We start from the raw sequence: 12,678 nt of genomic DNA on the forward strand, positions 1-12,678 counted from the left end.
CTCAGCCTCCCAAAGTTCTGGGATTACAGGCGTGATCCACCGTGCCCAGCCTTGTTTGTTTTTTGTCAGTCTGATGATGCAAATAGTATTTTCACTTAGTTTTGTTTTTCTCTTCTGAGCTAGGTTGAGCATCTTTTCCTTTGTTTAAGCGCCTTTTGCATTTTTTTTCTGTCAGATGTTTTCATATTTTTTGCCCCTTTTTCTACCAGATTGTTAGTGTGTTCTCAATTTTTATAAATCTTTAAAGATTAGGGATATTAGCCCTTTGTAGTATTTTGTAAAACTTCCTGGCCAGTTGTAGTGGCTTATGCCTGCAATAAGGGAGGCCAAGGCCTGAGGATTGCCTGGGCAACATAGTGAGACCCTGTCTCTACAAAGCAAAGCAAAACAAAACAAAACAAGCGCACCTGTAGTCCTTGCTACTTGGGAGGCTGAGATGGGAGGATCACTTGAGCCCAAGAGGTCAAGGCTGTGGTGAGCTGTGATTGAGCCACTGTAGTCCAGCCTGGTTGTCAGTGTGAGAACCTGTTTCAAAACAAAAACAAAAACAAAACTTCCTGAGGCACTGGTGTGGTTAAGATAAATAAACCCACTGAACCTGAGATACTGTTGGTCCGGGGAGGGAGACAGCCTCATAATGGATGTTCATGTACTTGCAAAGCGGTGATAGCTAGTTCTGCCTGGGGGGAGGTGATAGCTAGTTCTGCCTGGGGGGAGTCTGGGAAGACTTCCCGAAGGTGGTGGTATTTGACTTGGGTCTCAAAGCTTAGTCATTTCCCAGCCAAGAGAAGAGGAGCTGAGGATTTCCAGGCAGAGGAAAGAGTATATTCAAAAGAGTGGGGAAATAAAGGAGTTGGTTGTGTTTGGGTCAGGTGGTTCTGGGAGGTGTGAGAAAGGAGCCTCTCAGATTGGGAGGAGCCCCGTGGGCCACGTGAAGCCTTCCTAGATGACAAGGAAAGCAAGGAGAGGTTTGGGAGTGGGCCCTGGCTCTGAGACTGTATGCTTCTTCCAGTCACCTGGGAGTTTTTAACACTGTGGCTCCCTGCTCCCTCCCACACTGATGCTCATCACTGGTGGGGTGGGGCCAGTGGTCACTGTTTCTCAAAGCTTGTCAGGTAATTGTAGTGGCAGTTAGGATGAGATACTCCCGTTGAGAGAGAGAATTGTGGCAGCAAGTTGGAGGAAGGATGGACAGAGAACAAACTTGGTGTGCTTAGGAACCGCCCGGGCTCTTGGCAAAAATTCCTATTTCCAAGGCTCAGGAGGTTGGGAGTGGAGCAGTAACTTGCCTTTTCTTTACTTTTTTATTTTATTTCTGTATTATTATTTTAGTAACCTGTATTTTGTTATTAGACTAGTCCAGTGAAGTAGTGAGAATGGGGTAGAGAGTAGAGCAAGGAGTTCAGTCTGTAACTGATTGTGAACCATCATTTGAGATAGCTCACTGCCTTCAGGCCAGCCGTAACCTGCATTTTTAACAAACGTTCCAGGGGTTCTGATGTGGTGGTCTGGGTCACACTTTGAGAGGCACTGAGGCAGAGACAAGAGGCAGAACAACTTAAGCCTGAGGTAGGCGGGGCTGAAGAGGAGGGGCAGAATCTTCCATTATTTTAACAAATACAATCAATGATCCTAGGTAGGCAATTAGAAATGCGGAGTGAAGGAGGAAAAGAGTTGAGCGCCTGCTACTTCTTTTAGATTTGATGATGCTATTAATATTAACTAAAGAGGAAACGTGGGGGTCAGTGAACAGTGAGATGAGGTACATTTCAGTGTGGAGGCCTGGCCCCTGGGGACGCCAGCCTGCAAGACTAGGTTGGAGTAGCAGTGATGCTGACAGAGCGGGAGTGAACTCAGCCAACCCATCGTTATCAGACAGGAATGCATTTGGCTGTAGGTTGATGTCATCAGGACCCACACTGGCTACCTTGTGGCCTCAACATGGCTGCTGCAGCACTAGATGTTGTATGTTCATTTAAAACAAAGGTGGCACCGAGGCTACACATGTTCCCATATACCAGCCAAGCACTTGCCTACCTCCCCACCCCCAACAGAACTGCTTAGGTCTCCTTGACCTCCTTGACCAGTACTGGGGCAGTGGGGATTAGCCCTATGATGAAAGGTCCCCCGCCACCACCACCCCCAATTCAGTGCTCCTGTGAGCAGTGAGGATGTCTGTGTATGCGTGTGGGGGTGTTAACAGATAACACCACATACCACACCATACTATAGTAAGAGAAGTGTCCTGGGTTTAGGAAAAATGGGTGTGAACTCCAAATGAAGGGCAGATCTGGAGCAGCTCTCTTGAGGGTTTGGGCATACACATCGTTGCCACTTTTTGGCTTTTTTTGGTTTGGTCCTTCCTCACATTAGTGGGGGCAGGAATGAGGTGTCTCTCCTCCTGTCAGTGGAAGCTTTGGCATAGGAGCTTTGGGACATGGTCGTTTTTAATAATCTTGGTGTCAGTGCATTGAAAACCAGGGTAGTGGCAATGGGGAAATTGGATTCTCTTGATGGGTAAGGGAAGGATGACTGTCCTTTTTCCATGGGTTGGTGTTTTGGAGTCTTCTGAAAACCTGTGTTGGGTTCCTTTCTGTCAGAGTTAGCACCAGACTCAGGGCCTGGCTCTGCAGAGCTGAGCGGGATTCTGCAGCGCCGCAGTTGCCCGGTGTGCTCTCTCCTGCTGGCCGTTGGTGTCATGAAGACACCGATGTGGCACACATTCCGTTGCCGCCTTGGGCGTGCACCCTCCCTCAGCTTCTGCCAGGATGCGGTAAGATGAGCTTATAGGTAGACAGGTGGTGGGTGAGTTGCAGGTAGTTCCTGAATGAGGATGAATCTGTGGGTAGTGTTTTGAGTAGATATAGGAATTTACCTTTGCTTAATTGATTTAAATCCATTATCAGCAGACTTCTATGCTGAAGTTTTATTTTGCCAACAAGTATTATTGTCTGGGCTCTGGTGTGTCATTCATTAGCCAAATGGCCTTGGGTGAATTACTTAATCCTCTGGCCCTCAGTTTCCTAATGTGTAAAGTGGGAATATTCACCACCACTTTCAAAATTGGTGTGGCGATTAAAAGATGAAAATGGCTCCTACTCGGGTAGTGGATGTGGTATGTGTGAAGTGCTGGAGATAACCTGGAGGTCTTTGAATATGTTTTGCATGCCTTATGTTTTGTGAACAAATTATTTTCTGATTGCTTCCTATATGTGAATCATGGTGCTTGTAAACTGCAAACCACAGATGAAGCTTTGAGATAGAATTGGAGAGGCCTGGGATTTGTGACCTGTCATTAGTTGTTCAACCGGGCGAGTTACTCAGTCTCTCTGTTTACCAGTTTTCTTATTTGTTAACTGGAATACTAGTTTCCGTCTCATTCTGTTAAGAAGACAAGTAAATATAAAAATACTCATGAAAATTTAAAGTGATATGCAAATTGGGCCAGGTGCGGTGGCTCACGCCTGTGATCCCAGCACTTTGGGAGGCTGAGGTGGGTGGATCACCCGAAGTCAGGAGATCGAGACAAGCCTGGCCAACATAGTGAAACCTTGTCTCTACTAAAAAAACAAAAAATTAGCCAGGCGTGTAGTGCGTGCCTGTAATCCCACTACTCGGGAGGCTGAGGCAGGAGAATTGCTTGAACCTGGGAGGCGGAGGTTGCAGTGAGCCGAGATTGTGCCACTGCACTCCAGCCTGGGCGACAGAGCAACACTCTGTCTCAGAAAACAAACAAAGTGATATGCAAATTGATAGAAATAAGTTTTACCAGCTTTTTTCCACTGAAACATTTGTATGTTAATTTTTTATGCTAGTATTTCCACTTTTTGGGGGCTTTGTGAATTTGGGTGATGTTGCTTAATTGACCATAGTCAGGTTTCTGTTTTACCTGCTTTTTTGTTGTTGTTGAAGGACTGGGGAGGTCTAAAGGACAGATAGGTGGCTGAAGTGGACATTTGGCTAATTTTCATTCCTTTCTGCTACTTTTTTTTTGTTTCCCTCCCCAGTTTCCCATCTGTCTGCCTGCAGCCCCTCTGTCCAGGTCACCTTGGGCAGGCTGTGGCTTGCTGCTCTCAGCCTCTGGACACGTGTCTCTTGGTCAGTCCCCTCCATTTTCTTCACCCCCATGTGGCAGCTGTTTTTCATTTGTTTGTCTTTTACTGGGTAAATGTGGAAATCTTCACTCCTTACATGCTCAAGACATTAACCCTAATAGTCTGAGATTTTACTTCTATCCTTATATTAATTAACTATATTTTTCCCTTTACCATTTTACATGCAGAATAATACATGGAGTATACACATAAGTTGTGAAGCACAGTCACGGACTATGCACACGTGGACCCACCTGCACGGCTGAGTGCCAGGGTGCTCTTCTGTGGCATCCTTTGGGGTTTAGTCTCCATTTGACTTACTCTTCTGGTAAACGCCGGTTCACACTTTTTACCGATTTTCTCTTTGGTGGTTTTTCTTTTTTATCATTCAGTGGGGGTTTCTTTTTTTCTTCCTTTCTTTTTTTTTTGAGAGGGAGTTTCACTCTTGTCACCCAGGCGGGAGTGCAATGGCATGATCTCGGCCCACTGCAACCTCCGTCTGCTGGGTTCAAGCGATTCTTATGACCCAGCCTCCCAAGTAGCTGGGATTACAGGTATCCACCAGCTAATTTTTGAGTAGAGATGGGGTTTTGCTGTGTTGGCCAGGCTGGTCTCGAACTCCTGACCTCAGGTGATCCACCTGCCTCGGCCTCCCAAAGTGCTGGAATTACAGGCATGAGCCACTGCGCCCAGCCCATTCCGTGGGAGTTTCTGCTATATTCTGGTTACTGGTTACTGACTGGCTGTCAGTAGTAGTGTACATTTTTTTCCCACCTTGGCTTTTCTTTTATCTCTTTTTGAGGTGTCTTTGATAAGCAGAAATTCTCAATTGTAATATAGTTGAGTTTAGCAGTCATAGCTTATATCTAATATTTTTTTTCTATTATATTTAAGAAACTCTTCCCAATTCCAAAGTCATTGGAAATTCTCTGTTGTCTGCTGGAAGTTTTGAAGTTCTTCTGCTTTTTGCTTTAGCACACCCAGAGTCTGCCAGGAGCTCACGCGTGTGGTGTCCGTGGGTAACCTGCCATCTCAGCCCCTTTGCTGAAATCCCCCTCCCTCCCAAACCCCGGTTTGCAGTGCCACCTGTTACACATCAAGCTTCCAAATCTGCAAGGGTCTGTTTCTGGGCTATCTTTTGTCCCCAAATTCCACTTCTCTTAATTTGCTCTAAGGATAGTTGAGGACATAAGCAGATATTTACTTATGGGAATATCCACTGAAGTTCTGATGATAGCATTGAGGGAATGGGAAGCATTCTAAATGTTCCGGCAGTGGCAAGCAGGTGAATGATGGAGGGGAGGGTGTGTAGGTGCAGTGAGATACTCTGTAGCCGGCAAAAATGCATTTGCTGATGTGGCTATATGGTGATAATATACATGACAAAAAAAATAGCAAGGTCACATAACAGTATGTACAGTATGGATTCCATGTTCATAAAAAGAAAGTTGTAAGTTGAAAAAAACCTGTTATCTTTGCTTTCTCCTGTCCTGGTCACACTCAGGGTGATTTGATCTGCCTTCGACCCCATCAGGCCACCATGTCCGCTCTGGCAGGTCCTCGGTGACTCCCTGGTGGCTGCTTCCTTTATCCTCGGCTCAGTTCTCATTTATGACCCCGCTGCTGCATTGGACATCACTGATGGCGATCTTCTCGACGTGCTCTCTCCTCTCCTGCACTTCTGCCCACTTTTTTCTTGTTCTCCTTTCTGGCTTTCCTTCCTCGGTATGGGTGTCCCTGGGTTCCCATTTCCCTGGGCCTCCGTGTACTCCATGCTTTCTCCCCTTGGCAAGGCATCTCCTGTGTTAAACCTTCTACATCACAGACCTGCAGAGCTGGCTGTCGCCTTACACTGAACTCCCCTAACGTCCTCGAGGCCCGCAGACTCAGCATGTCCAGAATGAAACCCACATCCCCCCACTGAGCCACACTCTTTGGAGGCGTCCAGGATTTCTGTCCTGTCTCCTTCCCTTCACCTCGGTCTATTGTCACATCTTTCTGAACATTCCCATGCCTGTGTCCATCTCTCCCCTGCCACCCCAGACTCTTGTCACCAACTCCCCCCCTTATGCGAGTTTCTGGAGTGTTCTGCCAGCCTCCACGTTTCACCCCCTCTTCTTTCCCACACTGTGGCCACAGTCAGCTTTCCAGAGTGTATTTCTGAGCCACCACCGGGCTCTGTCTCTAGCCCCAAGGAGCAGCTGCGGGCTTCTGCTTGCCCAGCCCCTCCTCCCTGGCCTGCTCAGGTACCTGTTGTCTCAGGCAGCCTCCCTTATGGGGCATCACTCACTGCCCTGTGCCTCACATCCCAGAGCACTCTGGTGTGTACATGTCTGCCTTCCTCTGGTCTGAGCTCCTGCCCATGCAGCCCTCACAGCCCAGTGTAGTGACCAGCATCTGGTGATGCAGCCACATGTCGAAGAGGGGGCAACCTCACCCTGTGATTGGGCCTGGTGGTCCCTTTCAGACAGAGTCCATTCTGGACTTTCTCTGCCTCCTGGTTTGAAGCCCTTTCCAAGGACATTCTCAGAGCTGTCTTACTGTTAAGCAAGGACCACTGGAGACTTGCGCTTCCCCCCAAGCAGCTGCACGTGGTAGTCTTGGACCTGTGGGCTGGGCATATGTCTGTCGGGTCAGTGGGTGGCTGTGGACCACACTCCAGCTCAGGCCCAGTGCTCTCGCCAACTTCCTCTGGGGAGTCCAGCACTGGGATTGGTGTCTTGCCTGTGTTTGCTGATGGGCGCGTGTTCACTTTCCACCTGCTGCTCTCTCTCTGACTGGAGCTTAAGAGTTTTCTGGGTGCTGTGTGTGTTGCAAATTTGTCTCTGATTGGAATAAGGGTATCCTAGTGGCTTGAACGACAGTTGGCCCTTTTGTTTGTGCATAGAACCTAACAAAGTGACTCTAAGAGCCCGGTGGCCCGGCATGGCCGGAGCGAACTGTGCCAGGGGCCTGGCCCTTTCACTCCTGACTCTGCTCTAGGGGCCAAGGAGAGGCCTCGTCAGCCTAGCAGCATTTCCTGTGGGTGCCTTTCACAGCTGCCACGTGCAAAATACAGCACATTATTTTGGGGTGTTATTTTCTTGACCACTTTTGGTTCATGGCTTTTGACTAAATGTTTAAAAATATTCTGCAGCATATCTATAGTACTCACAAGCAGCGAATCAGGAGAAGAAATGCAGTTTCTGAGAAGGCTTCAAAGAAATAATGGTCTTTATCTTTTCCCCAGCCTTTTCCGCTGAAACCCACCAGTCTTTTTCTGAGCACTCTTGTTCTATAAATAAAGCAGCAGCTCTCCTTGGGCAGCCCAAGATCGCAGACTCTCATCCGCCCTCAGAAAGATTGTGCGTGTGTGTGTGTGTGTAAGAGTATGTGGTGCAGTGAGTTGTGTTTTAATTTTGCTTTTCTTTTATGTATGAGATGTGTAGCAGGAGACACAAGAGAAAATACTCCAGCATCTGTCCTTTAAAGATAACTTATTGTAACTTTTCTGGGTTTTGGCTGGTTGGTTTTGTTGTCTTTTTTTTTTCCCCCATTTAGGGAAGAGATGGAAGTGATTGCTTTCCCCACAGAGGTAAGGAAGATGATGGGGGGCCAGGAGAGATGTCTTCACAGTGAGGCCTTCGAGGTCAACAGAGAAAGGGTCTTGTGGTATATGTTTCAGGCTTCCATGGGTGGCATTGTTCTGTGCAGATGTATTTGAAATGAGTGTCATCTATGTGTACTTGGATGCGAAAAGGATGTTTGGAAACAAATACCATTTCCCAGTCCTTCACACTGAAGACTGGTTTATATCCTCGCTACCAGAATCGGGGTGGGACTTTCTGTCTGCGTTGGATCACCCTTGTTCTGTTTTGGACGGGACCTCAGATGCTAGCTGTATGCTGGGGATCCCTGCTGTCTCTAGTGGGGGGTGGGGATGGGGAGGTCACTTCTGGCAAACAAGCCTCATCAGAATGCTTGATCGTTGGATAATGTTGGGCTCTTCTCTTTTTCCTTCCTGGCACTCTTTAATTACTGGGGAGAGGGTGGGCGCCTTCTTCAGAAGTGTGAGGTGAATGTATAAGCCAAGAATGAGTCAGTAGATTCTTCAGCAGCTCTGCCCTGCGCTGATCCTCTAGAGTTGGAAAGGGCTGCTGTTGTGCCACTGGGTCAGTGCCGAAAGCAGAGTTCACCACGATTGGCACGTGCTGGTGAGCAAGAAGCTCTTGGAAGTGGTTGTGAGTGCAGCCAGTTCCCCCCAACCCAGGAAGGGCACAGTGAGGATGGCCTGTTGTGGGATAAGGAGAAGAGACCCCTAGGCAGTGTGCATTGGCCTGTGCTGTCCCGGTGTGGTTCTGGTGTCCGTCCACATGTTGATGGCGTGTCAGGCTGGGGGCTTTCTGCAGCCTTCCCTGTTCCGCTGTCTCTCCTGTTGTGAATGCTGGTGGATGGACCAGGCAGTGCAGTGTTCTGCGCTTGCATTCTGGCATAGGTGGGGGACATGAGCCTCCTGTGTCTTGCTCTTGCTGGTTTTATCTTAGGGAGTTTTAAGTGTTTGTGGATACTTAAGAACTTTGTACATGCACTGTTTGAAACATTTACGTAAAGTGCAGAGCTATATGGGATTAGGTAGTTAAGCAAAAGCTTCTCTGAACCAATGTGCTTGTCTTTGAACAGAATTTTTAGGAAGCCTCCCTCCGTTTCCATGCTGAGGCTCCTTGTGGACTGGGCATTTCTGTGAGGTGGGATGTGACATAGTGTGCGAACGCTGAGAGCCAGGTTCTTGTCTTCATGCGTGTTGTTTATTCTTTTTGACTGTGTTAATGGCTCCGAGTACGTCAAAACATCTCATGACCAAGTAGTTCCTTACGCATTTGATGTTTTGGTGGCATGGGCCGCGTAAGGTGGGGGAGCAGCTCCGGGAGAAGTAGTGCCCCCTTCATTCTTGGCTTTAATTGAGCCAAGGTGAGTGGACTGTAGAATCCATTTCTGGATTCTCGTAAGAGAACGTCTTGTGTTATGGGGTGAACTCATCAGATTTTCGGGTTGAGAGGAGTTTTAGTGTCTCTGGCCGAGGCACTTCCCTCTCATGGTGTGTGCAGATGCACACGCCCGGCCTGTGAGTGGTGGGTTGGGCTGAGGGCGCAGGCCTGGAGCTTCTGAGCCCCAGAGCCACTGACGTAGACAGCTTTGGCAGCAGCATCCTGAGAAATGGCAGGGGGCCAGAGAACACAGAGACGGGGCCAAGAATAGCTGAAAAATACCAAATGCTGAAGTTGGAGAATGCACTGGCCCCGCGTCCCAGTGTCCTCCCAGCTGCTGTGTACTGTGGCCCTGTGAGCCTCAGTGTCCCTTCTTCATGTCTGCCAGTGCATCCAGGGCACACCCTGGGCCTCTTGACACCCCCACCCACACAGGCACACATTGCCCCTTGGAGGATAGGATTGGTGCAACCCCCCATGCCCCTGGCAGCGTGCTGGGCCTGTGCGTAGGTCAAGGTCTGTTGAGAGTGTGAGAAATATTTTCTGTTAGAGACACGAATATGTTTCAGCCTCAACAGGCTGCGTTTCAGCCGGAAGAGTGAAAGGGCACCTTGAAAACGCAAGTTTATGAATATGTTTCTGTACTTTCAGACCATCATCAAAGAGGGGATGCTGACCAAACAGAACAATTCATTCCAGCGATCAAAAAGGAGATACTTTAAGCTTCGAGGGCGAACGCTTTACTATGCCAAAACGGCAAAGGTGAGGCCCCTGCAGGAAAGCACACGCGAGGACATCACAGGAGCCTTCCCAGGGGAGGAATTGGGGCTGCTGAGTCCTTGTGTGGGAAAAGCTTCAATTCTCAGATCTGTTATTGCCAGTGAGTTTTGTAACACTCCACGCTGTCAGGTTTTACTTGTCTCAAGGCATGTTTTATTTCTTATCAAAATTAATTTCTGTTCATTTTCCTTTTCTTTAACATCATCAGTAACGGGGAAAAGGAAAAAAAGGGTCACAGAAACAGCCACGTTACAGTTGGATATCTTTCTTTCAGAAAGGTGGAGGGCATCACAGGGTTATGAATTTCATCTTCTTGTTATTAAATAATTCTTTATTCCTTAAGTATGTTGAAGTTTTTTTTTGTTTGTTTGTTTGTTTTTTGAGAGGGAGTCTTGCTCTGTCGTCCAGGCTGGAGTGCAGTGGCGAGATCTTGGCTCATTACAACCTCCGCCTCCTGGGTTCAAGCAATTCTCCTGCCTCAGCCTCCCGAGTAGCTGGGATTACAGGCGCCTGCAACCACGCCTGGCTGATATTTTTATATTTTAGTAGAGATGGGGTTTCACTATGTAGGTCAAGCTGATCTCAAACTCCTGACGTCAAATGATCCACCTGCCTCTGTCTCCCAAAGTGCTGGGATTACAGGCGTGAGCCACTGTGCCCGGCCTAGAGATGGGGTTTCACCACATTGCTCAGGCTGGTCTTGAACTCCTGACCTCAAGTAATCTGCCCGCCTTGGCCTCCCAAGGTGCTGGGATTACAGGTGTGAGCCACTGTGCCCTGCCAAAGTAGAAGGAGCTGAGCTTCTTGATGTGTGAACAGAAATGGGAAATTCTTTATTTTTAGGCTTTCTAGCAATTAACCTTCTTTCTGTGTGCCCTATTGTAGGTAGATTTAAAGCTAGAAGCACCAGGTGGGTGCTGCTGGAGGAGGAGCAGCCAGTGAAAGTCAGAGATTACTGCCATGTTTAAGCGGATGTGGTGTTAGACATTCAGACACCAGTGTGTTGGCTGGGATTCTGAATACCTGTATTTTTTTATCAGTATTGGTGTCAGTACTAATATTTTGGTATTTAAGAAATCTGAAATCTGAATCATTTACATTTTGAGACATATCCCTAGAAAGTTACTGCATTAAAATTTGAAGTGGAACAAAGCAGCTTGTTTAGAAAGGGTTCTGACCACTTCCCTCACTTAAAAACAAAAAACAAAACACACAACAAAATAACCTTTTACAGTTAGTTCTGGGGGCGAGGGGAGGGGGAAGGTTACTTAAAAGATTGAGTTTCTTTTCTGAGTTATTAGTTTGATTTTCTCCAGGGTTCCTCATAGAGCCATCGTAGAATAGAGGGGATGGTATAAGGGAAACAGGAGGCAGGGGCTGTGCCGGGGGACCCTGTAGGGAGTGGAGAGGGAGATGGGGGAGGTCCCCAGGCCTGACTCCCAGCCCTGCCCTGGAGCATCTCTCTCTCCAGGACCAGGATCCTTCTGCTCTGCTCCCTTGTTTCCTTTCATGGCCAGACCCTTTCCATTTGGACCCGTCTCTCTTCCCCAGAAGAATTTGTTTTAGCCAGGACCTTTCCCCTCCATGTGCTTGCTGGAGGAACAAGCCAGGAGGACACAGAATCCTCAGTCCAGACCCCGGCCTTCCCTCAGCTAAAACAGTGTGTGAGAACATACTTCACATATAAAAGTGAACACTGGTATTGACAGTAGTAAATACAGAAATACCAGCATTGAGTTGTTTGCTTTGGTTCTCTCTCTGTTTTCATTCACTAATGCAATGACAAAGTTTGTAGATTTTTTTAAAAAAAATCACGGCATTATACCTGTGAGCCTGAGCTTTTGGTTAGAAGCAGATGGGTGGGTGAATTTAGATTGGCTTATTGATTGGATGCTACAGTTTCAAGGTACTGGGGCCTCTGTGGGTGCTTGGTAGGGATCAGGGGGTGTGGTGGGCAGTGCTGACTAGTGCTTAGGGATGTACCTGTCTTTGTGTGCCTTAGTCCTTGTGTTTGTCTCTTTCCAGTCAATCATATTTGATGAGGTGGATCTGACAGATGCCAGCGTGGCTGAATCCAGTACCAAAAATGTCAACAACAGTTTTACGGTAAGATTCCTGAGTCACGCCTTTCTTGATTCTTCACTGAAGTTGGCTTTCCTTTTTGATCTGAGCATGTGTCCAAGCAGTTCAAACATTTTCATTCTTTTCTTTCTGATTGGAATGATTGCTGGTAAAATTTGAATTTAATGCTGAAAGTAATACCGTGGTTGGAGAATAACCAAGAATTTGGCATGCATAAGCACAAAAGAACAATAGGGACCAAATGAAAAATTTTTATATGTGTTTTAGTTCACGTCTTTTTTTTTTTTTTTTTTTTTTTTGAGATGGAGTTTCGCTCTTGTTGCCTAGGCTGGAGTGCAATGGCGTGATCTCCAGCTCACAGCAACTTCCGCCTCCCGGGTTCAAGTGATTCTCCTGCCTCAGCCTCCCGAGTAGCTGGGATTACAGGCATGTGCCACCACACCTGGCTAATTTTGTATTTTTAGTAGAGACGGGGTTTCTCCATGTTGGTCAGGGTGGTCTCAAACTCCCAACCTCAGGTGATCCGCCCACCTTGGCCTCCCAAAGTGCTGGGATTACAGGCGTGAGCCACCACGCTTGGCTGGTTTACGTCTTACCAGCTCTGTACAGAGTTTTGTTTTTTGTGATTAATGTAGAAAATTTGGAAAATGCAGACAAGTATGTTAAAGCAATTAAAAAGCAGCCGTAATTCAGCCACCTCAAAAAACATTGAATGTTAATATTTTGGTGTATTTCTTTTTTTTTTCTTCCTTTTTTAT

At 47.3% G+C, this 12,678-nt stretch overlaps 1 protein-coding gene across 3 annotated transcripts in view; it reads left to right on the forward strand.

Annotated features, from left to right (window-relative positions):
• DGKD (diacylglycerol kinase delta) overlaps nucleotides 1-12,678 on the forward strand; it is a 122,551-nt gene that overhangs the window by 28,005 nt on the left and 81,868 nt on the right. For all 3 annotated transcript variants that reach the window (XM_030803613.1, XM_030803612.1, XM_030803614.1), the window contains exons 2-3: nucleotides 9,710-9,820; nucleotides 11,864-11,944. In XM_030803613.1, coding sequence (XP_030659473.1) covers nucleotides 9,710-9,820; nucleotides 11,864-11,944 — 192 coding nt within the window. The remainder of the gene's footprint in view (nucleotides 1-9,709; nucleotides 9,821-11,863; nucleotides 11,945-12,678) is intronic.

The sequence above is a fragment of the Nomascus leucogenys genome, chromosome 22a (assembly GCF_006542625.1).
Source record: "Nomascus leucogenys isolate Asia chromosome 22a, Asia_NLE_v1, whole genome shotgun sequence".
Classification (NCBI taxonomy): Eukaryota; Metazoa; Chordata; class Mammalia; order Primates; family Hylobatidae; genus Nomascus; species Nomascus leucogenys.